This window comes from Protopterus annectens, chromosome 2.part0, assembly GCF_019279795.1.
Source record: "Protopterus annectens isolate FY-2018-M chromosome 2.part0, PAN1.0, whole genome shotgun sequence".
In the NCBI taxonomy this organism is placed as follows: Eukaryota; Metazoa; Chordata; order Ceratodontiformes; family Protopteridae; genus Protopterus; species Protopterus annectens.
The window spans coordinates 1,745,214,120-1,745,241,420 of record NC_056728.1 but is presented as its reverse complement, the minus strand read 5'-3'; the positions used below and the strand labels follow the sequence as shown (position 1 = coordinate 1,745,241,420).

Here is a 27,301-nt window from a genome sequence, read left to right as displayed (position 1 = left end):
CAGCTCACTAAACGCTCAGAATTTTAATTCTCTGTGCTGACTGCCAAGATTCCCAGCTTTATGTCTAAGAAAATTATTGTGCAAACAGGCATCTTCAATGTCCACTGTTACCATCTATGTTTGCTGAGAGTAAAACTCATGGAAATGAAATAATTTTGAAATGCTGGATGCATACAATGCAATTCAGGATGTCTAAACGACAGTAGGGTTTAAAGGATCACAATATATTTGAAATCAAAAGGAATAAAAAAGTCCCTTTCTATGAAAGGGGTACTAGTTCTATTCTGCTTTCATGTAACAGATGCTGCAGTTGATCTAATGCCACAGAAATGTAATTCTGATGAGGTCTGCTCAAAGTGCTGCAAGACTATGAACCTGAAAAACTCTACTGGATATGCTAAAGAACCTACTTCCAGGACTCATCTCTCTGTAACCAAATTTCTTCTTCCTGTTTTGAGACACACTGTATGTACTTTGTGTTCGCAACACTATGATGCGAGGTACAAGACTATATGTATTTCAGTCCGATTGCTTTCAATAAGCTGTTTACTGCCTGATATCTTAATGTATTGTAATTTACGTTTGATATTTCACATCATTATTGTTAACTTGCCTTATAGGCCATGTCTTTGCCTGAAAAAGATCTGTCGACCAGTATACCTACCTAGTTATCAAAGTGAATAAATAAATAAATAAACAGAAATTGTGGCCTACTAGGATATTATCTGAAGCACAGGTAGTGGGGAATGGTGATGAGGTATGTGGAGGATACCCCACATTCTCTTTTTTAACTGATAGTAGGGCTTCTTCTAGAAGGCATTTGCTTACTTCACCTGATATTTTCCTTTCCTTTAATACATGTGGTACTCTTGAATAACAGCTCTGCAGTACTGCAAATGCTCATACTTTTATAAGACCATGCTCCAGAAACTAGATCCTTTAGCACACTTTCATTTTTTTCATCTTCTCTAAATCTGAGAGGATTTGATAGGTGCTATCCCCAAGATCATGTTAGTATTAACAGTGGCATCCAACAATGCAACTTATGCATTCTGAGTGAAAGTGTGCTGCCTTACATTATGACCCATACCATCTCACAAACATTCTACAAGATTCAGTCCAATGTCATGAATCCTGTTATACCTAAACATGGCCATATGACTCCCTAGTTTGCTATCTGTCTTATTTAGCTTTGACAATTAATGTTTGGTCCTACTCTCTGGAAGCCAGTCAGTCTCCTGCATCTGGAACAAGACAGCACCCTGCCAAATGTACGCTGCTATTGGTCAGACAGTTAAGACACTTCATAGCCAGAGTAAAGAAGGTATAAGACGTAATTGCCGCATACTGCTGCATCCCTGTCTGACAGCAAAGTCCCCAGTGAAAAGACTATTACTGGAATCTACCATATGATCCTCCATACCAGGCTCAGCATGATGTGTCCTGTAGAATTCCAGGTAGTATCTGAGGCACTATAGAGTTTATCCAGACACCTAGGCACTGGCAGAGAAACCAAAGTGTCAGTGCTTGGTGGTATCCAGTATAATATCCTTAATGCTAGTAATAAGACAGTGGTTTACCCAAACCTGTGGGTGTTTGGCTCTTACACATTCAAAATATCTCATCTTGAGTGAAAATCATTTTATCACCACAGTAGTAAAACATTTAGTGATCTCTTGAAGGAATGAATCTGATGAAATTGAGGCTGTATCTTTATCACTTGTGTAGCAACCTAACAAAATATATACAACAGATTTCTAGTGCTTGTCTTTTTTCTTCCTCATTGCAGTCTACAGTTTGTTTTTACATTTATAGTGTAGAAGATATGGTATAAAAAGCTTCAGCAGCTCAAGTATTGTCCAGCTGAGGCAATTAAAAAGGCTAAAATAACCAAAGGGGATGAGGTATATACCTGTATATTTTGTGCAGACAAGCTTCTTAGCAAATCCTCTAAAATCATTTTGAAGAAGCAGTGATGCCATTTTAGGTACCTTTGCTGGTATACCATTTAATATAGGTATATCTGTCAGTTCACTGTATTTGATAATGTAATTTTTCTTGACCAAAAGTACCAACAAAGTGGATAATGAATGCATCTCAACGTTATTACCTCAGCCTGTTTAATCACTTTTTGAGAAAGGTACACTGTGGTATTTCTCATAGCAGCAGATGACTGACATATACTTTTCTTCACAGTGCTTGGAGTTTTATGGCTTTCTTACCTAGCTGAAAGATGAAGACATAATATATACAAGGTTAGTCAAGGCTGCAGCAGGCTTCTATCACCAGAATCATAATGTAAAGACATGCCCAGAAATCAAGCTAAATGATGCATCAAGAAAATCTGCAACACTCTACCACAATGCACAAACAGTACTATACCAGTCCTTACCATCCTCAATTTAAAGTGGCATTTATAAAGGCTGCCTCTTTTGAAATAGATCACCATGCAACTGTTGTATGAGACAGATGCTTCCCTAACCTATCCTGTATGGTAGAAAAGGAAAAGCAGTTATGCTGTGCAAAATCTAAAATTAGGACCTGCTCCAAGGAACTGCTAAAAACTAGTGTGTTGTGGCACATGAAAAAGGTAAAACAAGACTATAAGGTTTTAGTCACCAATCACACAACACAACTATCACACTGATGATCCAAATTTAGAATATTTTACACTAAAAGCTAATCTACCTTATTGTCCTGGTGGAGGACCAGAAGCCTGACAAGGATGAGTACTACTATGCAGCACACCCTTACACTAACAAAGCCTTATGACTAATTAAATAAAACAAAAACTACCATAAGGAAAAATCTCGCTGATTGGATGGGAGATAGGGAATTCACCCCAGGGATCACTTCTGTGCCTCTGTTGACAGGGGCACAGGAAAATAATTTTCCTGGGTGGCAAAAGCCAGGGTACCATTTGGCAATGCTTATATATGCCCTAAGGCCAATAGCCTAGTACCTACCTATGAAGCTAAAAAAGCAAAAATATGGATGGGAAAGGGATGACACTGTGAAGATAGGGACACTTCAAAAGACCTGCTCTTATGGTAAGCACCTCATTGAACAATACCCTGATGCAACTGTTCATATCTTCAGAGTGCTAGACAGTCAGACTACCAACCCACACATTCAAAAGTTAAATGGAAGCTCCAACAATCACTCCTCAGACAAATGCAATAGCAAATCTGACTCTTACTTGAACATGGTAAACATATGGTTAAAGAGCCTACACTGACAGCACATAACTAGTTGTGCAGCTTACTCTTCTGAATAAAAGTAGTGAATGCTGCCAGTTCTCTGGAAGAATAAGGCCTAATGACTTTCTGAGAAGATATTCCTCAGAACTAATCATAGAATCCAATTTAAACAACTATCTAGTTAGAAATGGGTTATTTCCTTACAAGGAAATCCAACTTGTAATCTAGAAAAAAAATGAAAAGTTGATCTGAAGACCTGTTTCTAACATCTTTGTACGAAAATATAACTACAGACGTTCAATATCTTTATTCAAGGCAATGTGTGACATGATCTTGGGTATAATGGAGAAATTGGCAGAAACACCTACTTTTGTTTTTATTTTACAAAATGGTGTACAGCATATAATATGTTGAAGTTCTAAAACTCATTTGGTCTATGTGGCAGCCAATAAGAGGATGGTACTGTGTAGGCCAGCTTAAATGGTAGTTTAGTCAAGGTTTCTACACAAATGTCCAGTCCCAAGGGGCTACAGACTCCTTCTTATGAAGAGTGCCATAAATGAGAAAGAAACAATCTAAAAGAGTATGTCTAGAAGTCAAAACCAGACCCAGAGGAAGGCACACAGAAAAGATTAAATCATGCCCCCCCCCCCAATCTATCACCTTCTTATTCAGCCAAGATTTCCAGTACAAAGTCCAGCCCAAATGGGCAGCAGAATCTCTTATGGAGAGTGAAATTAAAAAAAACAGAAGAAACAATCTGACAAGAGTAAGCCTTAAAATCAAGGCAGATCCCAAGAACGGTACATCAAAAAGACTGGATGATGTATTCTTTTTGTATCTATAACCTTTTTAATTCATAGCTTCAACAAATAATAACATCTTATATGTTTGTGCAATTTGCTCCTACAAATACCTATAAAAAAACAGAACAAAAACATCACTGGTATACCCATTTAAAAAAAAAAACAGGTGCTAGGAGTCGCAGAACTTCTCACTGTCCACATTTACTACCAAATATAGGTTGGCCAATCAGTGCAACAGTGAATTTCGATTCAGTGAAATGGTAAAGTTGCAATGAGAATTACCTCATTAGCAGCTCATTAACATGAATCAGAATCAAGCACTGCATTGTTAGACCTGACGTCTCCTGTGTTCTACCTAGCAGCCCACACAACACATTAGCAAAAGGCACCCCACTACATATATGCATGCACATACATACAGACACATTCAGACATCCATGCATGCATGTGCACACACATCTATCATCTCATTCACAAACAGCCCCGCTCACTTGCAGAAACACTCAACCATACATCCACATATACTCCCCAACACACATGCACACATTTTACACTCAGTATCCCATACCTTCTGTACTGCGACCAGTCAAGCAGAGAGACTCACTCACACACACACACTCTCTCTCCCTTCTCTCTCTAACACACACAGTCATTCAGCTTCATTCATGCCCCTACAGACAAACACACACGTCCATGCACATACACAGCCTGACACACCCCAACATCTTCATTGGACTTACCTGTAACACAAGTAGTCCCTTAACAGTGAATGGGTGATGGCATTCACTTTTTCCACCTAGCGAAGAATTTTACTCTAAGCGATTTTCTAAATCACATGGCTGAGTAATTCTGCACGTGCAAACATTGCCAGGGGAGAAGATATGGCTAATTAGAATTAGCCACTCCCCATAATGCTGCATTAGCATATAGCTACAAGATTATACTTTTCAAATGTCTAGAGTTTCAAAAAATATCTAAACTTTTGCTTCATATTTTTCATCTGTTCCTCATAAAATTTCTGTTTTTCTGGCAAATCACTGAGGATTAAAGTCACTGCATAATGACATACATTTTAGTTTCCAACTTCAAATCTTTTAGAAAATACATGCAAACACAAATCCTGTTATTCTAGCAACTTTCTAAGTTAATAAGAACATTGTTTAAAATCTGTCCCTATTTTTGGGGCCTTTCTCCTCCCATTATTTTAGGCTTTGTCGAGATTTCTTGCACTAAGAGGTTAAGAGGTATGTGACACCACTCTTCATGCAAAGCACCCCCCCCCAAATGGGAGGACAGCTGAGCTATAGAACAGCATATAAATCAGAAAGGCTTAGTGTGGTGCAAAAAATGTCTGATATATGGCTTCCTCATCATGCTAAGCCTTTCTGAATCCAAGGGGTCATCTTCTGATAAATAGCGCTCCTACATAAACTCAGTCTGATACACAAGAACAATGATAATTTAAACAATTACAAAAATGCAGATATAATCCAAGCTTCAACATTTAAACAGACCTCTGCTCCTGTAATGTAAAAATAGCAAAATTAACATACAGTAATTAAAAAAATCTTTTTTGCTTTTGAGTTTTGAATATGTCCATATCAAGAGTAAATCAATACAAATGACCCTTGATGTGAACACTTCTGTAATTTAAAATGTATCAAATCACTTGCAGATTATTGTAATATATTCCACTAGACAAAGATCAATCATCTCTTGCCCAAGTCACACCATCCTTCAATTAATAAAAAAATCTTTATAGTCGGCTTACTGACTCAGTGATGCTTTAATTCACCACAGTTCACCATGAGTTTCTCAATCTTTTACATGTTCACATATACATCTTCAAACTAAAGGTGTGTGACTGACAAAGTCTGCTGACAACTGAATCTCCAAACATCCTACAAGAGGGTCTTAAACAAATGATTGGTGCCAAAGTCATGGCCTTAAACTCAAAGCAGAAATAAAGTATTATCATCCTTTTCGGTAACAGTGATGTTCCTGTTAACGACCACATCAATAGCAACACCCTAAGCATGCACTCAATGGTGAGGGACCTGGGCACACAGGTTGACAGCAACCTTACCTTTGATCACCATGTCTCCACAGTGGTAAGAAGGGCATTTTGTATTGCTCATAAGTAAGGGCACTGCTTCTGGAAAAAAAGTTATAACCTCCCTGTACTCTTGTCTTATTAGGCCAATAATTTAGTACAATGTCCCTTTTGGTATGTACCTTTCCAAGCACATGCAGCAAATGGAGAGACCACAAAGGTTCCTCACAAAGAAAATTCAAGGTATTCAGCATCTGTCCTATGTGGATAGTCTGAAATCACTATCACTTTATTCTGTTTCATACAGACTACACAGAGGTGATTTCTGCCGTCTGTATAAGGCAATCTCTGACCCTGCTTTATTGGAAATGCTGCATATCTGCAAGTCAAATGGTACATGGGTTACTCACGCTAAAGACCTTAACCCGATATGTTAAATTAATAGAACCTGCTGGAGGGACAGATTTGTCACCTAGAGCTTACCACACCTTTGGAACAGACTCCCACTTCATGTCAAACAGAGCACCTCATTGGCCTTCTTCAAATGCAATCTGGACAATTGGATGGGTAACCATATATTCACTCCGGGTTTCCACCTGTCTCTCTCCTGGACAGGGGCAATAGGTGCTGATTGTGGAAACAAGGGTAGAACTTGGCTAGGCTTGTAAGGGCCCTAGGACCATTAGCCTAGTAACTTCCTATGATCTTATGATTCAGCATGTTATTCTTCAAGGCGATCAAACACAGACAAGGAATCAACCATTAGAACATTTCAACCAGTGTAATCTTTTAACAACCACACTCTAGAATCAGAAGGTATTATCATTAAATAATCAACTGGGAACAGCCAGTTCATATGTCTCCATGTGAAGCTGATGCATATACCTACTAGCCTGAGGAGACAGCCCATTAGCCCATTCAATCCCTTCTTAGCCTAAAAATACTAACCTACAGGCCAATTAATTGAGTTTTGGGAGAGACCCATTTAGGTGCAGTATCACTCCAGAAATCCACTTTTCCCCCCTGTGCCTGCTGACCATCAAGCCTTCCCCTAAAGGATTTGAGCTCATTCATTCCCCTATACCAGGTATCCCTGAATATGGAAGGCAGAGCTGTCTGGACAGACCATCATTCAGGTAGTCATGAGGGTATTGTGTGGCTCCTGTTTGTGCTTCTTGTTATCTGTTTTCTCACTATAGAGGCCAGTTCTCATCCTGTTCACGCGAGTCTGGCTTACCCTCCAAGACCAGACCATGTTGTCTAGCTCTGACCATGGCTAGGGCTCTCACCTTCTCAGTTAAATGAATCTGGAGTACCTTTCAGATACAGACTCTTAGGGTGATCACACATTTTGGCATCAGCTGAAGGGTGCTCCCTCCAAACAGTTTAGATGAACTTTGGGCACTTGCTGGAGGAGTTTATTCCCTAACTCTTACCCTGCCTCATATTTCTTAATTTCTGAGTATTAAGATTATAGCACTGGCCTCTAAATGATGCAACAAAAGGTCAGAAAGAGAACCATTTACTTTTCACAACAGAAGATCTTATTTTACTAGACCAGACATAATTAGTGATAGAGAATGTTTGTATAAATATAAAAAAGTTATGTACTCACCATAACATTCCATCTGTGTTGCCCATTTTCATTCTTCCTAAACTGTTGGGTTGAGATCAAACCCTTGGATTCAACTCGACCGCTTTCACCAACCTGTGGAACACAAACTCTCCAGCTCCTCCCTTAACCATAATGCCCTCGTCCCCTAATATTCCTCAGGTCTTGTTTGCTGCCGTTTAAAAATGTACACTTCAAGAAAAGAAGAAACAGCATCTGGAACTCAAATAAAGGAACTCTGGTTCCTACAGCATCTGTGAATCTTTTCAAAAATCAATGGGGGGGGGGTGGAGGGAGGAATGAAAATGGGCAACACAGAAGGAACATTATGGTGAGTACATAACATTTTTATCTAAAGATGTCATTTTCATTCATTACTCAACTGTTGGGGCAGAGTCCCCAGCTACCTATATCCCCGAGAGGACTCTATGGAAGGATATTCCTAAGCACCACTGAGCTGCTCTTCTCCTAGAGACCAAATCCAATTTGCAATGAGCAATAAAGGTATGAGAATTAGTCCAAGTAGTGGCTGCACAGATATCATCCAATGAAGATCTACATAAAAACTGAGGAAGTTGCCATAGACCTGGTGGAGCGAGCTTTTGGTGGTTTTGGTAAAGACAAACCCAATTTTTCATAAACAAAGGTAATAGAATCAGACGACCATTTAGCCAAAGTCACTTTAGAGACTGACTTGTCCCATTTTGATTCTGAAAAGGAAACAAATAACTGTTAATGATTTCTTCACATTTTTGGTTCTATGTAGATAAACTAATTGTCTGTGAACATCCAAAAGGTGCAACAAATGCTCTCCTTTATTTGAGAAATTTGGAAAGAAAACTGGAAGGATGATAGTCTGATTAATACTGAATTCTGACACCATGTAAGGAAGGAAAGATGGATTGGTTTGCATGAAGACCCTATCCTTATGAAAAAAAAATCAAACAAAGGGGTTATTAGACAGGGCCTGAAAAACAGTTTTCCAGCTTATAAATTTTAGTTCACACTCAATTGACGGTTCAAACTGGGATTGTGTAAAGGACTGTAAAACAATGTTTAAATCCTGTGGAAAGAGTGAGGTCTTTTAAAGGGAGCCTAAGAAGAAAAGTTCCCCTTAGAAAGGCTTTACAAAGTTTGGAAGAAGCTAAAGAGGAGTTATTTACTCCTATATTAAAATTGAAAATGGCAGATAATTGCACTTTGACGGTAGAAGAGCTAGCACCCTCACTGAAAATTGTAGCTAAAAATTCTAGAAACTCAGGAATTGGTGCTGAAAAGGGGTCTATATCTTTTTGTTGTGGCCAAAAAACAAATCTTTTCCATTTATGTCTGTAAAGTTTTCTGGTGAAGCTTTATGGAAAGCTAAAAGAATATGACAAACGGGAGGACAGTGTGGAATGTCTAGCAATCAAAAGAAGTGGAGAAACCATACGGTCAACCTTTAGGCCTGGAATGTCCAGATGTGTCACGTCTGTCGGGCAAGACAGAAGGTCTGGAATTGGATCCAGAATCCATGATGGGTGAATTAGATGAAGCCACAGAAAGGGAAAATAAATCTGATGAGGCCACTAAGGGGCAATGAGGACAACTGTGTTCTTCAATCAAGAAGCTTTCTGAAGAAATTTGGGGATTTAGAGATAGTGGAGGGGTACGCATAAAGGAGAGTGAGGGTCAATTGTGAAGTAGAGCATCCTTTACTGATTCCCCTGGTTGGAGGGATCAGAGCAAAGAACCTGCTGCACTTGTTCTTGAGGGGCAATGCAAAGAGACTGCAGCATGGCTGCCCCATCAGTAGAAAATCCTTTCAGCAATCTTCATATTGAGAAACCACTTGTGAGTCATTAGAATGGACCTATTTAACTCGTCTGCAATCATGCTGGATTTCGCTGGAATGTGCATTGCAATCAGAAACTGAATGGATGAGACTGTCCATTGTCACACTGTCATAGCTTCTTGACACAGCGGGTAATATATAGTTCCCCCTTGTTTGCTGATGTACCAGACCACTGACATATCTGTCTGGAATGCAACAGTCCCAGTCAGGACAGTGTCTTGAAGGCCTGCAATGCTAGGAGGACTACTCTCATCTCCAGAACACTGATGTGCATATGTTGGCCTTTTCGGGGGCCTATGTGCATTGGACTGTCTTTCCCAAGAACTGCCCCCCACCTGATCTGGGAAGCATCCATGAACAAAAGGATGACCTTCTTTCACCTGATCTGAATGAATCCACCACAGAAGGTAATTTTTGCAAGCCTGCATTATCTTGATCTGAAAAGATAAAGGGTGATGGATAATGGACTGTTGGGTCACTACACTCCACTGAAGGATCCTCATGTGATACCTTGCTAATGTACCACAATGATTGCTGCAGACATAGACCCCAATGCTTGCAGGATCAGTTAAACTGAAACAGAAGAATTTTGAATGATCTTTCTGACCTGGGATAAAACTGATTGAACCCTCATGACAGGAAGGAGAGGCTGTTATAAATGCTGTATTAAGCAAGGCGCCAATGAACACCAATACTTGAGCTGGTTTGAGTTTAGATTTGTTGAGACTGATGGTAATTCCAAGGTGACACCATAAGTGGAGTATGCAAGTCTCAAGTTTTGATGAAATGATGCCTGCTCGGAGCAGTTATGAGTCAGTCATTTAAATATGAAACACTGATAATCCTTGTAGCCTCAAGTGAGCTGCTACTACTGCCATTAACTTGGTAAACACCCTGGGGGAATGGACTGAACCATGACTATCTAGAACTTTGTGTACTGAACTTACTTGTTTAGATTGCTGAGATTCAAAAGTGGTCTCCAATCCCCTGTTTTCTTGAGTACTAAAAAGAATTTTGAGTAATTTCCGGTTTCTCTCTGGTCTAGGGGGGATCTTTCCTAGCAGCTTATTTATCACTAATGCTGCTGCTGCTTCCCTCTGACTGGGTGGAGCATCGGGAATTCTGTTCATTATTAAAGGGGATGGTAGGGAAAAGGGTATTATATAACCTCTGGAAATAATTTTCTGCACCCATGAATCTTTTGTAATCTCTAGCCAGGCTCTCTGGTGCAGGGATAAGTGACCCCCAGCTGACTCCAGAGATGGACAGTCTGGCCTCCTTTCAGAAGCACTGACAGGACCTGTTAGAGAAGGTGTCTCGAGAGGCCTGATTCTGAGGACCACATCTGCCATGGGGATGGAGTCTTCCATTAAATTTCCCTCCTCTATCCCTGGGAAAACTATCTCCACATGGATCTTGGAAGGGACCCTGGGATTTTCTGAACCACATTTTTCATCCACCTCTTTGGTTCCTAGAAAATGTCCGTTGAGGGGTCGAAAAGCATATGCCCACAGCAGACAAGGTTTTACCTTCCTGCTCATGCTTGGTGTGTGTCTTTAACCTTAGGGCCAAATAAAGAACTTCTGTCAAAGGGAGCACTGACAAAGGACGATTTGAAGGGTTCTGCAAAATCACACAAGTGCATCCAAGCATGTCTCCTTATGGAAATGGCTGAACCAGCCACCCATGATGTACCCTCAGCTGCATGGGAGATAGGTTTAATGGAAGAGTTTGAAATGAATTGGAGGGTAGACAACTGTGAGGCAAAAGTACACTCTGCTCAACAGATATGGTCCCAGAGAGGAATTTAGTGAGTGGACAAAGGAACTTTGTTCTGCTAGTTCCTTTTTCATGGCTGCCACTATGACCATGATATCAACAGGTATACCTTTTCTGTCCCAAAATAGAGGTACCAGAGTCAGCTAAATTTTCTGAAACGAAAACTTACAATAAAAAGAAAAAAAAAAACACCAAACATATAAAATCAAAATACTTTATTAAAATATCTGGTGCCTTAGCAGAGCCTTCAGAGGAGTTCCATAAAACTGATGCAAAAGAAAATCATACAATACATAGCAAACTTTGTAAAAAAGCTAAACCAGTTAAATTTTTCAAGCAATTAAATAGTTTAACTTAAAAACTATTTCCAATTTTACTTTATGTTTAGACCCTTAGATCTCAATGTTTGATATTTTTATTTATTTATTATTTACTTATTTATTTTACATTTGGTTAACGGGAAAGTCAGACTTGAAACTAGTCCTTTTTCAGTGGAGGCCTGGGCAGTATGGAGGATGACAACTGCTACCATGTAATAAATAGACAAGTTGACAAATAAATAAAATAATACTAGCAGTGTCAGTAGTACCAATTTGCTCTCCACTTTACAATAACCCCCTTTAGAGACATATCAAGAAACACAGCTTCAGATGAGTCTTAATTAGCAAATTACATAAAATAGTCTGGATGCGGTGGTGGTGCTGCGGTAGCGTGGTCGCCTCGCAGTAAGACGTTCTGTTCGATTCTCAGCTAAAGCGTCTTCTGTGTGGAGACATGCGTGAATGGGCGTACCTTCATTGAAGGTTGTGCGTCAGGGCTGGCAACTCGGCACATAAAAATCTACTGCCAATCATTAGTGGACCGGAGTTCCGCTGTGGTGACCCCTAACTGGGAGAAGCCGAAAGACACAACATTCTTGATGTGGATTCTTAGTTGCATGTAAACTCAAGTCCAAGCATCTGAAAGAGTAAGGAGACAAAGGTCCAACATGACAGTTCTGACTATCCTGCATAACTTATGCATGAAGCCAATCACAGACCAGTGGCTGAATCTCATTAGTCATATCTCCTTATGGAAACACTCTTTACCAGGCTTGCTTCTCTCTCTCCATCTCTCTCAGAGACCTTTATAATCCTCCCAGATCATCAATTGCTATCACCTTTTCTCCTTCACTCTTGTGGGGGAAATCTCTGTTCTTGATCACCCTTGGATTTTTTTTTCTGATTCAATGTTTCCTCAAAGTTTTTAGAGGAATGATTTATTTTTTTTTTTTTTTGTATTAACTGATGACTGATTCACTTCTCACGCAGTTACAGCCTAAGCTTTTGCCTACTTCTCTGCTATCACTTTCAAGGCATCTTTCAATAAATAGTCCTTTTGCACTTTAAATTCCCTCCTATGCTGGACAAAATGTTTTTACAGAAATCACAACCTACCTTTGTGTGACCTCTCTCAAAAATATAAGTGCCTATGAAAATGTTTGTCTTTCATAGGTATACTTTTTCAAATACAAGGAAGACACATATCCAATACTATTTGCTGGCAGAACCTGTGGCAATATTAAATACATTAAAATTACTCAACATCTGAGCAACTGAGGTACTGCACTAAAGTCCAAGTAAACTATAATCAATACATGGTGAAAGCAAAGTAGAAATTTCATATGGAACTACATACCGTCAAAGAAATTCTCACAACTTCAAGGAAGTCCAACTGACCACTTCAAGAGGAAAAAACTGAAAACAGTGTAAGACAATGCTACATATGAATATTCTAGTGTAGGTGTCACCTGACATAAGAATGACACTGTTATACTCCAGAAAGAAAAACTTGATGAATACCTCCTGTTCAAGTAAGGTCAGTCTGTGATTAGCAATGAATACAGTGTGGTCCTGAATTTCATTAAGGCGACAGGGAAGAACATTTTCCCTACCTACAGACATCAAAGATGTTGCAAGTACATATGAAGGATTCCAAAGACAATGCAGCAGTACATAAATTTGTTATGGTCCCAGCATGTAATAGTGGATTAAGTGAAGAGACTATTCTCCTCTACACAAGGTTGACTCTGAGACTTGTAAAGCAGATATTTCTGTCCTATAGTCAGTCACAGTCAAGGTATTAAAACTTCAACCTTAATCTAAATGGGACTGCCACACATAATTTGAGATACCTAAATTGCAACCACATTCCTCCTTCTTCTTCTTTCGGCTTTTCCCGGTTAGGGGTCGCCACAGCAGATCACCTGTCCGCTCACGATTGGCAGTGGAGTTTTACAGTGTCGAGTTGCCAGCTCGGCATCCAACCTTCCGCAGAAGGCAAACACACACACTCACACCTAGGCGCGATTTAGAGTGTCCAATCCACCTGCAGCATGTCTTTGGGATGTGGGAGGCACCCGGAGGAAACCCATGTGACCACAGGGAGGACATGCAGACTCCGCACAGAAGGCAACCCAGCCAAGGATCGAACCGGAGAACCTCTTGCTGTGAGGTGGCAATGCTAACCACTGCACCACCGTGGCCGCCCAAATTGCAACCACATTCCTAACTGCTTTAAATATGTTCACCTACTTTTTAGTTCTGATATCAATTAAAAAGGGACTCTCCGATAATTATTCTATATTATACTTGTAGTAAATTAAGATTAAAATCAGTACATTGATTTATACAACCATTATGTCCAAAGCAGGCTACAGGTACAACATCCTGGGTTAACCAATTTAGCTAATGCACTCTGGAATTGCATTATAATGGTATCATACTGACAGACAATGCTTCATACAAAGCAAGAGACCACTGAGTATTTAAGACATCATCTCTACTCTCTGTGACACTCATCATTATATATGCATTTCCTCAAGCCAGCATAGCACTGTATATAAAAACTGTTCGCAAAGCAGGGCTTGGCCTTTTACAATGAAACAGATCATACGAAAATAAATACATTAACGGATTTCCTAATTATTAGTAAGTGGCACATCTTGAGCTGTGCTTCTCCCGAAATAAATTATTTTTCACATATAAACTCTATCATTGCCCTAACCCCCACATAGCACAAGTCAGCCAGGATTACCTGATCATCTGCCACCAAGTTTCACTTGTTAAATAAGACAGCTGTATTCACAGCCACCACACCAGTTAGATATTAGTAAGATGGCTTAGAAGGAATGATATTTAGCCCAGCCTATCTTATTACAGGATGAGGCTGTTATAACAAAGCCATCAAAGGCAGCAAGATCTACACCACAAATGTTAAAGCATGCCAGGAATAAATATATTCCTTGCCTAAGCTTGTTTTAGAGGTCCAGGGTGGATAATAAATGAATAATCAAGTAACTGCAGCTAATTTTAGTATAAATGTTTGTGAAGTATAGTGTATAGTAGGCATTAATTTTCTTCACAATAAATAATTAAGTAGAGATTCCTCAGGATTTTATGCTACATATGCCTGAAATGTACTACAACTCACCCTTAGTAACAATGTTGTCAGATCTTCTGAATGAGCGTACTGCTGAAAAATATCATCAAGTGTATCTACATACCAACTTCCAGTCTTCTTCGCTCTCCACGAGACATAGCCTAATTGTGAAGAAGATAAAGCATTGTTTTAAACATACACCATCATGAACTTCCAAAACTGTACACGTTATAATACTTAGTTTCTGCTAAAAGCAGTTTAGAAAGGTGAATTAGAACCATTCAGAACTCTCTCTCTTTTCTGCTGTCTTCTACATTTTGACTGTTAGTCTTCTATTATATTAAATATGGCAAATATGACAACCATTCTTTCATTTATTGTTCAATAAAACAAAGTAGAAAATTGATATGGAACTACATAACTTTAAAGAAATTATGAGTTCACATCCTGCCAGTTATCACAATACTACAGGGAATGAAAACAATGTAAATAAAGGCAAATATACAGAGTTATAACTGAGGCTGGTTTGTGACAAAGCTGTTAAAGGCACTGTTGAGCTCAAAATAAAAGACTATAATGAAAAGCTTTCCTACAACATACTGCAAAGCTTAACAGAATGTCCTTAATTAAGTGCACTCTGTTGTTATTCATTACTTGACATGACTGAAGCAACAGGTAGCACATACACCTTTGGTGCAGAAGGCTGTGGGTTCTATTCTCACACCAGGTGGATCGGTTACTAACATTGCAGTGCAGCATAGGCGGGGGGGAGGGGGGGGCTTCACTCCTGAGGGTACCATCCCTTCAGCTGAGATGTTAAACCAAGCTTCCAACTACTTCAATTGGTGGTAGCTCAGAGGAAAAAAAAAAACACTGCAGCTATTGAAAAGAGTACTTTTTTATTGATAAACATACATTACATATTACTTACAAATTTACATCTATTTACAAATGTCTATACATTATAAACTTCAAGTTAAGCACCCCCCCAATATTTTATCCACAACCAAAACATTATTTTCTCCAGAACCTTTATCAAAGTCCATTTTCCACTGTTTTTATTACTCTGTCCATTTTCTTCACTTCTTCCTGTTTTGTTCACCATAATAACCAAATTCTATTATATCCATATTTATTTGTTCAAATTTTAACAAACGTTTCACCCTATTATGTTTACATATTTCTACAAGTTATTAACGCTTTCACATTTCAAAAACACATGCTTAGTAGTCTCAAACTCTCCACATTTATTCCATATTCTCTATCTTGCTTTTTCTTGTATGGCATATTTGCCTTAACCAGCAATTTTATAATAGCCAATCTCCATAAAAAATCATTACATACTTTAATCTTGTTATAGTTATTATACCTCATCATTATGGCTTTTTTCTTATCTATTTGTAAATCTTTCCATGGATCAATGCAATAAAATGCTTTCGTAATATTTAAATAGCATTCCTCTCTATTTTTCTCACATATATTCTTTTTTATTTTCCATAACACAATTTTGTTTTGGTACTCTTTCATTTCATTTACAATGCTTTACTTCTTTTTTTTTTTTTTTTACTTCCATTCCTTCCCACAATTCTTTGTATTTATAATACAGTATCATTTCTATCAAAGTTTTTTTCTTTTTCTTCATAGTTCCTTTTAATATGTTAAAATTAAAGATGTTGCATGTACTATTGGGTTTATTAAACCCAAGCCTCCTTGTTCTTCTTTCATATATAGAATACCTCTCTTGACTGGATTCAGTCTAAAGCCCCATAGGTTCATAGGTAGGTACTAGGCTATTGGCCCTAGGGCCTATACAAGCTTAGCCAAAAATGTACCCTGGCTTTCGCCACCCAAGAAAATTATTTTTCTGTGCCCATGTCAAGAAGAACAACAGAAGTGATCCCCGGGGTGAATTTCCTATTACCCATCCAATCATCAAGATTTTTCTTGAGGAGTGCTAATGAGGAGCTCTGCTTGTCATAGATAGGTAGTCTGTTCCAGAGTATGGGAAGTCTCTGGGACAGGAATCTATCCCTCCGGCATGTTCTGTTTATTGTGGTGACAAGGTTTAGGTCCTTAGAGCGTGTAGCTCGGGGGGATTGGGATTTCTTTAAGTGGAGCATGTCCAACAGCTCTGGGTTTGACATAGCTTTGTATGTTAGGCAGAGATCGCCTCTGAATAGGCGATATGCGACGGAGTAAAGCTTGAGACGGTCTGCGTAAGGCATCTGTTTGAGGCCAGTAATCCTCTTTGTGAGGTATTTTTGCAGCCTTTCCAGTTGTTGTAGATGTCTTGTGAGGTACATACCAAAAGGGGCGTTGTACTCTATAATGGGTGTGATGAGTAGAGGGGAACAATGACCTCTTTTCTGGATGAGAAACCTTTTGTGATGAGGTGTGCCATGTACAAGGACTTCCTGACCACTTTGGCGATGTGATTATCAAAGGAGAGACTACTGTCCACCTGTGTCCCAAGGTCTCCTGTCACACTTTCAGTGTTAAGTAGACTACCGCCTATGTGGTAGTTCATGGGTACAGAATTTTTACCAAAGGGGATGACAATGCACTTTTTGGCATTGAGCTTGAGACCATGGCTTTGACACCAGGCATCTGTCTCAGTGAAGCCCTTTTGTAGGATGTCCATATCGTTAGGAGTTTCAATTATGGCTCCTAGTTTGCAGTCATCTGCGAATTTAGTTAGCCAAAGACCTTCTGTGTTAGCCTGTACTTCAGAGAAGTAGATACCAAACAGGAGAGGACCCAGGACTGAACCCTGTGGTACTCCACTTGTCACTGGTCTGAAGTCTGATTTGGAGTCTGCTACTTTCACAGTGTGGGTTATTTCAGTAAGCCAGTTGGCAACCCATCTTGTGACACAGGGATTTATACCTAGTTTAATGAGTTTATCTATAATTCCAGTGTGGGGGATGGTGTTGAATGCCTTGGCGAGATCTAGATAGGCTGTGTGAACCACCTTACCCTCATCTATGGCTTTGGTGACTACTTCAAAGAAGTCTATCAGGTTTAGGAGACATGATCTGCCTTTTACAAACCTAAACTGTGTGGGGTCCAGGGTTTGGAGATCTCCACTGTCTTTGTTTATGAGTTCCATAATGATACGTTCCATGGCCTTGCAGACGAGGCTCGTCAAGCTAATGGGGCGGTAGTTCCCGGGGTCTGTTGTGGCCCCCCCCCCTTTGTGGAGTGGGATAACTGTTGCGGTGCACCATTCAATGGGCACAAAGCCTGAGGTGAGGCTATGACTGAACATGGTACTTAGGTGGGGTGCTAGTTCATTCTGTAGTTAATGTAGAAGGCAGCCTGGGATGTTGTCAGGTCCCATGGATGTTGTGTTCTTGGCTTTAGAGAGTGAAGGTTTTACCTGTGCAGCCGTGATTACAGGAACTTTGCATTCTTCCGGTATAAAGATGGGCCCTTTAGGGGGTGAGAGGGGGGGTAAAGTTAGCACTGAACCTATCTGCCAGGATGTTGGCAATATCAGCTGGTTCTGTATATTTAGTGTCATTGTGCTGTAAAACTCAGAGCAGATCCGAGTGTTGCCATTGAGATTTTTGACATAGCTATAGAATGCTTTGTGGTTGTCTTTAGAATCAGTGGCAATTTTGTTTTCATAACTAGCTTTGGAGGATTTTATGAGGAATCTCAGCTTCTTACTGAGGCTGACCAGGGAGTTCCTCCAATTGTGGGATTTTACTCTTTTTTGCAGCAGTTTCTTTCTTCTGTTGTAGAGTTTGTTTATGGCAGAAGACCACCAGATTGGCTTCCTTTTTTTGGAGGATAGCACAATCCATCCACTCGTGTAAGTGCTTATAAAGTGCATTTGTGTAGGATTCAGCAGTCGTACCTCTATTGTCCATCTGCATGGGTGTCATGAAGTTTGCCACTTCTGTCTTAAGAAGCGTGAAGTTGGCTTTGGAGAAATTTTTTACGGTTGTTTTCCTAATGGGGGGTGGGAGTGGGATGTGGATGTCTAGGGTGATTAGCTTGTGGTCGGATCTGACCAACGAGGAGCTGACCTCTGGTGAGGAACACCAGTCACCCATGTTGGTGATGACCAGGTCTAGAATATTGCTGCCTCTGGTGGGGGTGTGGATAAGTTGATCCAAAGCATTGGAATTGATGATTTCCAGAAAACATTGAGCAAAAGAGTTGGTACATGAGTAGTTTTCCCAGTTAATGGTAGGGTAGTTGAAATCACCCATTATTAGTGTTGGGTTGTACCTTAATATTTTCCAGTGTATCAAGAAAAGAGGAGTGGGAATCCTTGGGCATGGTGGGGGGTCTGTAGCAAGCTACAATCTGGATTGCGGTTTTGCCCAGAGTTAGTTGAACTTGGATAATCTCGGATGCATTATGCTGAGCAACTAGCTTGGAGGTGTGGATATCCTTAATGCATATGGACACGCCTCCACCTTTAGTGTTTCGGTCCGGGTTTGGTGGCTGAAAGGTGTGGTATGAATTATAGCCTAGTAATGCAGGGGTGCTCTCTGGAGCTTTGAACCAGGTCTCTGTCACTGCACAGATGTCAATGTTCTCCATTTTAAGGAGTGCCTCGAGTGAGTGCATTTTGAGGTTTAGACTTCTAGCATTGAGTAGCATTACCCTCAGATTTTGCTTGCTTGTACCTGTTATGGTGGTGAATTTGTCACTTGAATCTTGCCTAAAAAAGGCACTATAGGGGTGGCAAGAGCCTTTGCCAGTATCCAGAATCCCAAGGGCGACAAGTGCAGGCCACCTCTGGCAAAGCAGCGAGGTCTGTCGATCATGTCATCCCAGGCAGACAGATACTGGATTCCCTTAGAATGACACCAGAAGCTTAGCCAAATCAATCATTTTGTCCTTGTACTGTGGTGTCATTCTGGGTGATGGCAGGATGCTACTCAGGGCTAGGGTCATACCGGCCTAGGCTACAAGATCAGAGAGCTTATCCATGTCTCTTTTCATGTAGTCCAGGGAGGTGCGTCTCAGGTCATTCACACAAACATGAACAATGACAGAGTCATATTTGTACTTGTTGTGGAGTGGCCTGAGTGCGTGCGTTATGTGGAGGATCCTGGCACCTGACAGGCAGCTGACAGTAGCTTTTTCCTTGTTTAGCCTGGTGAGTGGAACATCAGTGTGCCTGACTATAGAGTCACCTATGACTAGAGTGTTGGGTACGTTATGCCTTATGGGCTGTAGTTGAGTGGCACACTGAGTATGTGGGCTATATGTCATTTGGGTTGTGCTGGGGGGTGGAGGTTGCTTGCATTTCTGCTTTGGAGGTCTCTGTTGTTTGGGCAGATTAGTACTGAGAGCCTCCGAGAATGTAGGTGTGTGTTTTGTGGTTCTGTGTGTGTGTTTTGGTGGTGTAGGTTTTGAGGGACTATGTGATGAGTGTGGTGCGGTGCAAGTGTTTACCTTCTCCTCTTGACTGTCTAGGCCAGTCTTTGGTAAAGAGAGCTTTTCTTTCAGTTTGGCTATATAAGTGCATCTCTCACAGGTCGTAGTGTTGGGTGGTAGGAGGAGAGGGTTGTCTGCGTACATGAGGCAATTACTGCATTGTCCCAAGATGCCCAGATTCATCAGGTAGACAGGAGAAAACACCGGGAGCTGACCTTTAGACATGCCTGAATAGGTGCTTATTTATTAAGTACTAAAAACTGTTTTCCTCTAGACAAGTGAGGAAAGTTGAGTGCTGTAGTAATTTGTAACTTATTTAGTGCTTACAATGAGTTCTGAACAAGTGCTGAGATCAAAGAAACAGATGAGTGCTAAAACGAAAAAGCTGGCTAGTTGCAAGGGAAATTTTGAAAAACAGACTTTATGGCACCAGGAATAGTTTAACCCCAGTTAAGTGGGGGGGCAGCTTAGGAGCTCACAAACAGTCCTGGACACAGCAAATCCATATCTGACCTGCCACAGGAAAGGGGGGAAGCAAGCTTAGAATTTTTTTTCCAGTAAAGTGGAAATGGAGAAAGCTGGAACAGAAGTTAATTCAACGTTAAGAATCTGAGTGGGTTGGCCTTCACAAATGTTCTCTATTAGATTGAGTGAATTAATGACACTAGACTGGGAGGAGTGTCACAGATCAAATATACAGTATGGGCAGGCAACTGCAAGGCCACCAAGTATAAGAACACACAACACTAGGGTGGGTGGGTGGAAAAAATTACAGTTCCTAGCTGTAGCCACTAAATGAAAGTTTTAAACAGATCAAGGAGCAGACTCGAGAATGCTTTTAACAGACAAAAATGCACAGAAAGGTTCGGATAGAGCACTCGCAAACCGAAAATACAACTCTCAGTATGAAAAAGCAGTTTACCGTTAAGTAATGGTAAAACAGTTTAAAACAGTACATAAATGCAGTAAAACAATAAAAAAGCTTTATAACAGTGCAAAAATATAGTAGATCAACTGTATAGCACAATTATAAGCGTTTCAGAAGTGCAATTCAGTGAAATAAGTGTAAGAAATAACTTAGCCTGCTCTTGGAATCTTAAGGAATTTTCACTTATGCAATGCAATCCAGAGCCTGACAATACAAGCAGAACCTTTATAAGACACAGGGTTTGTATAGCAGTAAGAATGGAAGAGTTGGAAGACAGATTACTACTCAGTCCCTGCTATTACCCAATCACTCGTACTACAGAAGGTCAGGAGGCCTTGTTAGTCTGAATAATAATGAAGACAATCAACAGAAAATGGCTGCCAGAAACACAAACAAAACTTCCAGCCTACACAACAGGCCTCTATCAAGATTATGCCACCTGAGCAGAACACAGAAACCTTACTTTAAAAGCATAGAAAGAACACCCACAAAGAGAAAATCCAAGTCTCAGTATGAAAAAGCAGTTTACAATTTAGTAATTTAAATAAAAAGAGCAATTATAGTAATGCACACTATTACAGATCCTAGCTGTAGCCACTAAATGAAAGTTTTAAACAGATCAAGGAGCAGACTCGAGAATGCTTTTAACAGACAAAAATGCACACAGAAGTTTGGATAGAGCACTCACAAACCGAAAATACAACTCTCAGTATGAAAAAGCAGTTTACAGTTAAGTAATGTTAAAACAGTTTAAAACAGTACATAAATGCAGTGAAACAATAAAAAAAGCTTTATAACAGTGAAATAATATAGTAGATCAACTGTATAGCACAATTATAAGCATTTCAGAAGTGCAAGTCAGTGAAATAAGTGTAAGAAATAACTTAGCCTGCTCTTGGAATCTTAAGGAATTTCCACTTATGCAATGCAATCCAGAGCCTGACAATACAAGCAGAACCTTTATAAGACACAGGGTTTATATAGCAGTTAGAATAAAAGAAATATAATCATCATTAGTTCCTTTTCATACTTACTAAGAATCATACAGATATTAGCAAAATAAGCATTTTTTCTTATTACCATGGTGTTCAACAAGTGTGCTTTTTAAATATGAAAATCTATATGGCTTCCAAAAAACAGTCATATCCTTTACTTCTCTGAGTACATTATCCTGCTGTTGTCTGTATTCATTCCTTCCAAATATTATTCCTACTATATCTATATATTTTTCAGCGAACTCAATACCTCCTATCATAGCTTCAAAACCAAATCCTTTACTTTTCTCTTTATTTATACTTAAAACATTTTTTTTAATTTATACTTAATTTTTAATTTACTTCCTCCAGCCATACTTTACTTTTAACAATTAATACATCATCCGCATAATTATACATTATTGGCAACTGTACTTCTTAAAATTGGCATCTACTGCTACTTGACATTTTTTTTTTAATTTCCATCACTATTGCATTCATAACTAATGAGAAAATTACACTACTAACTCAGCAGCCTTGCTTTATTCCACATTCTATTTTTATTTCTTTCCCAATTCAGCCATTTTCATTTAGTTTCACACAGTTCCTTTCACAAACAGTTTTACTATTTTAATATTTTTTGCTTACATTATATGCCTGCAAAATTCCCAATTATGATTTATATTGAATATTATCATAGGCTTTACTTATTTGCCCTTTCATAACCTTCTCTTTTACATTGCTATTTATATCATCAATTATTTCTCTTATTATCCATAATAACTCGACTTCCTTTTCTTCAGAATACGTTTTGATCATATATTCTATCCATTTTTGTAACCTTTTTGTTATTATTCTCATAAAAATTGTATAATCTGTATTATTCAATGTTATAGGCCTCAATTTTTTATCTTCTCTATTCCCTTTTTTAAATATTAATTTTATAATTCCTGTATATATCTCTTTCTATTTCATTCCAGTTTCTAACCATTCATTCATAACTTATATAAACATTTTTTGCCATTCCCTCATTTCTTTATACATACCATATTCAATTCTGTCCAGTCCTGTTGCAGAATTCATGTTAATATCCTTTAGAATTTCATTCAATTCCTTCGTATTATTTTGTTCTAAATACTCATCTTTTTATTTAATTTTTCACCTTTATAAATTTGTTCTATGTTATCTTCTCTTTTAACAAATAATTCCAAAACATATTCCATAATTATTTTGTATATTCCTTTTAGCTGTCTTATTTGCTTAGCTTATTTTTTTTAATTTTCTTATTTTCCCTTCTATTTTTTTTCAAATATGGCACTACCTCTTCTCTCTTTCCTTGTAAACAATATTTTTGTTTATATAACAAGTTATACATTTTAATTTGACTCATTTTATATATTTCTCTTTTTTTTCATAAAAGGAATTTTTCTTCTCTAAGTCTGAATGTTTCTTGACTTAATATCTTAATATCTCTCTCTTTCTTTTATTTTCTTTCTTATACATCCTAAAAACACTTTTTATATTGCTCTTTAAAATGAAGCCACCAAACAGTCCAATTCTCATAAAACTCTCTCATATTCATATGATTTTTACATAATTCCATAATTTCTTTTTTCTTCTAAATCCAATTCCTTTTCATTAATTCTTTATTCCTTTTCCTATTCTTATATATTCATTTTCTGTTTTTTAACTCATATGGCCAAAATCTGAAAATCCAGTATACTTAATTCCTTTTTTTAAGTTTTACACTATCAGATATTAAAAAATAATCAATTTCTGTCCGAATTATATTCCCTTTGCAGGTGCAATGGTTATTCTCCCCTTCTCATAATTTCTTTAACCATTTTAACATCACAATTGCTCTTATTTTTTCTTACATTGCAATTAAAATCACCCACCACTATAATGATATTCAAGAATATTTTTAAACATCATTTCTCTCTTTCTCTTTTTTGTTACATATGCATATAAAGCTATAATTCTATACACATTTTTTCCATCTCAAGTCTATTACCATAATTTGTCCTAGTTCCACTATGGTTACATCTAGTATTTTAATACTTTCTTCACAGAATATACATATGCCGAGCATATTTCCTTCTCTGTGTTCCAAACAACTGCACCATTCCAAAGCTTTCAGTTTGTGTTTTTTCCTCTGTTAATAATTTGATATCTTCTTAAAAAAATATGTGCATCTACTGCAGCACAACACTGCAATATACCTATTCTCCTCTTAGAAAGATCTTTCATACTGTTTACATTTAAAGCTAACATTTTCAGCTTTTAAGTACAGTTAACATAATAAAATGTTTATCCCTTTCCTTTTTTATATTCTCTAAGCATTATATTTTTGAATTTTCTTTTCCTTTCATTAACTCTTTTCCCTAGCAAATTCTTTTTATTTCTTACTGTGTGCCAGTCAGCTTCTTCCTTACTTTATCTCCTCTGCTTCTTTTTCATTGTTACTTCTTTAACTTCATGTACAACCTCTTCATCAACACATCTTTTTGTACATTTTCTTGTATACATTCTTCTATCTCTTTCGCCTGTACAGCCTCATTTTCATTTTCTTGTACATTCATTTCACATTCTAGCCATGAATGACCAGTATTGCCACATTTTTGCACTTTAAATTAATTTTTTTGCATTATGCCCTATTTTACCACATAGTCTTTTTCATTACATTCGTTGATTAAATGATAATTTTTCAACAAAAAAATAACATGTCTTTGGTTGACCCCTATATTTCACAAATCCCCTATTACCATGAACATTAATAATAGTAGGTACATGCAGAACATTATCATTTTCCCATTTTTCAGTATTATTCCACATTTCCATCCCCAAGTCCATAGTCCTCCTTCTTCATATATTTCTGTAGTGTCCAGTACTTATTTACATATTGTTAACAAATGTTCTTTCAGTTCTTTTGTTTCATCTTCAGATTTAAACTGGTTCATTATTCTTTTTTTTTGTCTGTTACAAGCTTGCACCACATATTCGGACTATGGATAAATATTTTTCTTTTGTTCATATGCACCGAAACATTTTTCCATGGCCTGCCCAGTCTCAAATATCAAGTCACAAAAAGTCTCTATTAATTAAAATAAGAAGTTATGTACCTACCATAATGTTCCAGGTTAGTTGTCTTCTTCTCGCCTTCTTTCTTGCTGGATGGGTTCGGAGCCGATCCTCGGCTCCGACTCGGCCAATACTAAAGCTCGAGAGCTAATTCCACAGGCTCGAGGCTCCCCCATATCCCACAATGCTAGGCGGTAACTCCTCAGATCTTGTTTGAAAGCTAGGCCAAGCAAGAAAAAAGCTCCATAACATGGAGAAGGGTAACCCACCTCTATAGGGCTGACTGTGAGGTGACTTAAACCTAACAGAGGAAATATAGAGGTGGTAAAGCGTGGGAGAAAGGATAGAAAGGTCACAAAACAATCTCCTCTAGGTCTGTCCAGGCTAGGGGGAAGGAGGGTGGGACGCAAGAAAGAAGGCGAGAAGAAGACAACTAACATGGAACGTTATGGTAGGTACATAACTTCTTAATGTTAAGTTGTCTATCTTGCCTTCATTCTTGCTGGATGGGACCGTGTCCATAGCACCTTGTCCCGGGTGGCCTATCGGAACAGACTCTTGAGAACAGTGGAACCAAAGTTGGCACAGTCTCTGGAGGCTATGTCCAACTTGTAATGAGAAATGAAGGTATAAGGTGAAGCCCAAGTAGCTGCTGAACAAATAGAATCAATAGGAAGCCTATCCTGAAAAGCTACGGATGTGGCTAAGGCCCTTGTAGAGTGAGCTCTAGGCTTCAAGGGCAATTGTTGGTGTCTGATCTCATAAATAAAGGTAATCGTAGAAGTAAGCCATCTCGAAAGTGACAGAGACTGGAAGACCCATCTTGCCTTCCGCATATGAAACAAACAGTTGTCTGTTTTTCTAAACTGTTTAGTCCTGTCTAAATAATACCTTAGCTGGCGATGAACATCTAAAGAGTGCAATTTCTGTTCTGACCTGATGCCATAATTGGGGAAAAAAACTGGGAGATCAATAGTTTGATTCAGATTTGCTTGAGAGGCCACTCTGGGCAAAAAGGATGGATTGGTACGCAAGGATACTCTATCTTTGTGAAAAATTAGATACGGGGGATGACAGCATACAGCATGAAGTTCCGAAACCCTTCTAGCCGAAGTGATGGCCATTAGAAAAAAGCGTTTTCCAAGACAGCAACTTTATAGAACATGAAGCTGCAGGTTCAAGGGGGGTAGAATCAAAGATGCTAGAACCAAGTTCAGATCCCATGGAGGAGGTGGATCCTTGACAGGGGGCTTGAGAAGAAAGACTCCTTTCAAAAAGGCTTTACAGAGTTTGTGGGACATAATAGTAGACTCTGACACTCCCACATGAAAATTAGATATAGCCGCCAATTGAACCCTGATAGTAGAAGGAGAAGAGCCTGCTTGGAAAAGCTCAGCTAGGAAATCAAGAATGGACTGAATAGGAGCAGTAAAGGGGTCTATTTCCCAGGACACTGCCCATAAAGAGAAACATTTCCATTTGCTGCTATAAATCTTCCGGGTAGAAGATTTATGAGAAGCTATCAAAATATCTCTAACTGAGTGAGATATTAAGGGAAGCCTGGCTAAGGTTGGAATTGGAGGAACCACGCTGTGAGGTTCAGAGAAGAAAGGGATTGGTGCAGTTGACCCGATTGATGGATCAAGAGATCTGGAACTGGGTCCAGATGCCATGGTTGCGCCAAAAGGTAACGATGAAGAAAGGGAAACCAAACTTGTCGAGGCCAATAAGGGGCAATGAGGATCATTAAGGCCTTCAGAGCAATGGCTTTCTGAATCAGCTGAGGTATCAGTGGGAAGGGGGGAAAAGCATACAGGAGTCCCGGAGGCCAATCGTGAGCTAGAGCATCTCTGATGGGATGACCTGGTAGGGGAAAGAGAGTGAAGAACTCGGCACACTTGCTGTTTTGGGGAGTGGCAAAAAGATCGCAGCAAGGTTGGCCCCAAGTTCGAAAAACTTCTTCCAACACTGATTTCTTCAGAGACCACTCGTGAGGCATGAGGATTGCTCTGCTCAATCTGTCTGCTATCACATTGGACTTGCCGGGAATGTGCGTTGCTATCAGGAAGCACTGAGAAGAGATCGCCCATTGCCACAGTCTGAGTGCTTCTCGACATAAGGGGTAAGATTTGGTTCCACCTTGCTTGTTGATGTACCACACTACGGACATATTGTCTGTCTGAATTGCTATAGTTCCCTTGGGAAGAGAGTCTT

General features: G+C 39.0%; 1 protein-coding gene across 1 annotated transcript in view; it reads right to left on the bottom strand.

The window, feature by feature from the left end:
- The window catches only part of CASP9 (caspase 9), a 785,542-nt gene that overhangs the window by 30,592 nt on the left and 727,649 nt on the right, over positions 1–27,301 (bottom strand). The window contains exon 10 of the mRNA XM_044060440.1: positions 14,756–14,865. Coding sequence (XP_043916375.1) covers positions 14,756–14,865 — 110 coding nt within the window. The remainder of the gene's footprint in view (positions 1–14,755; positions 14,866–27,301) is intronic.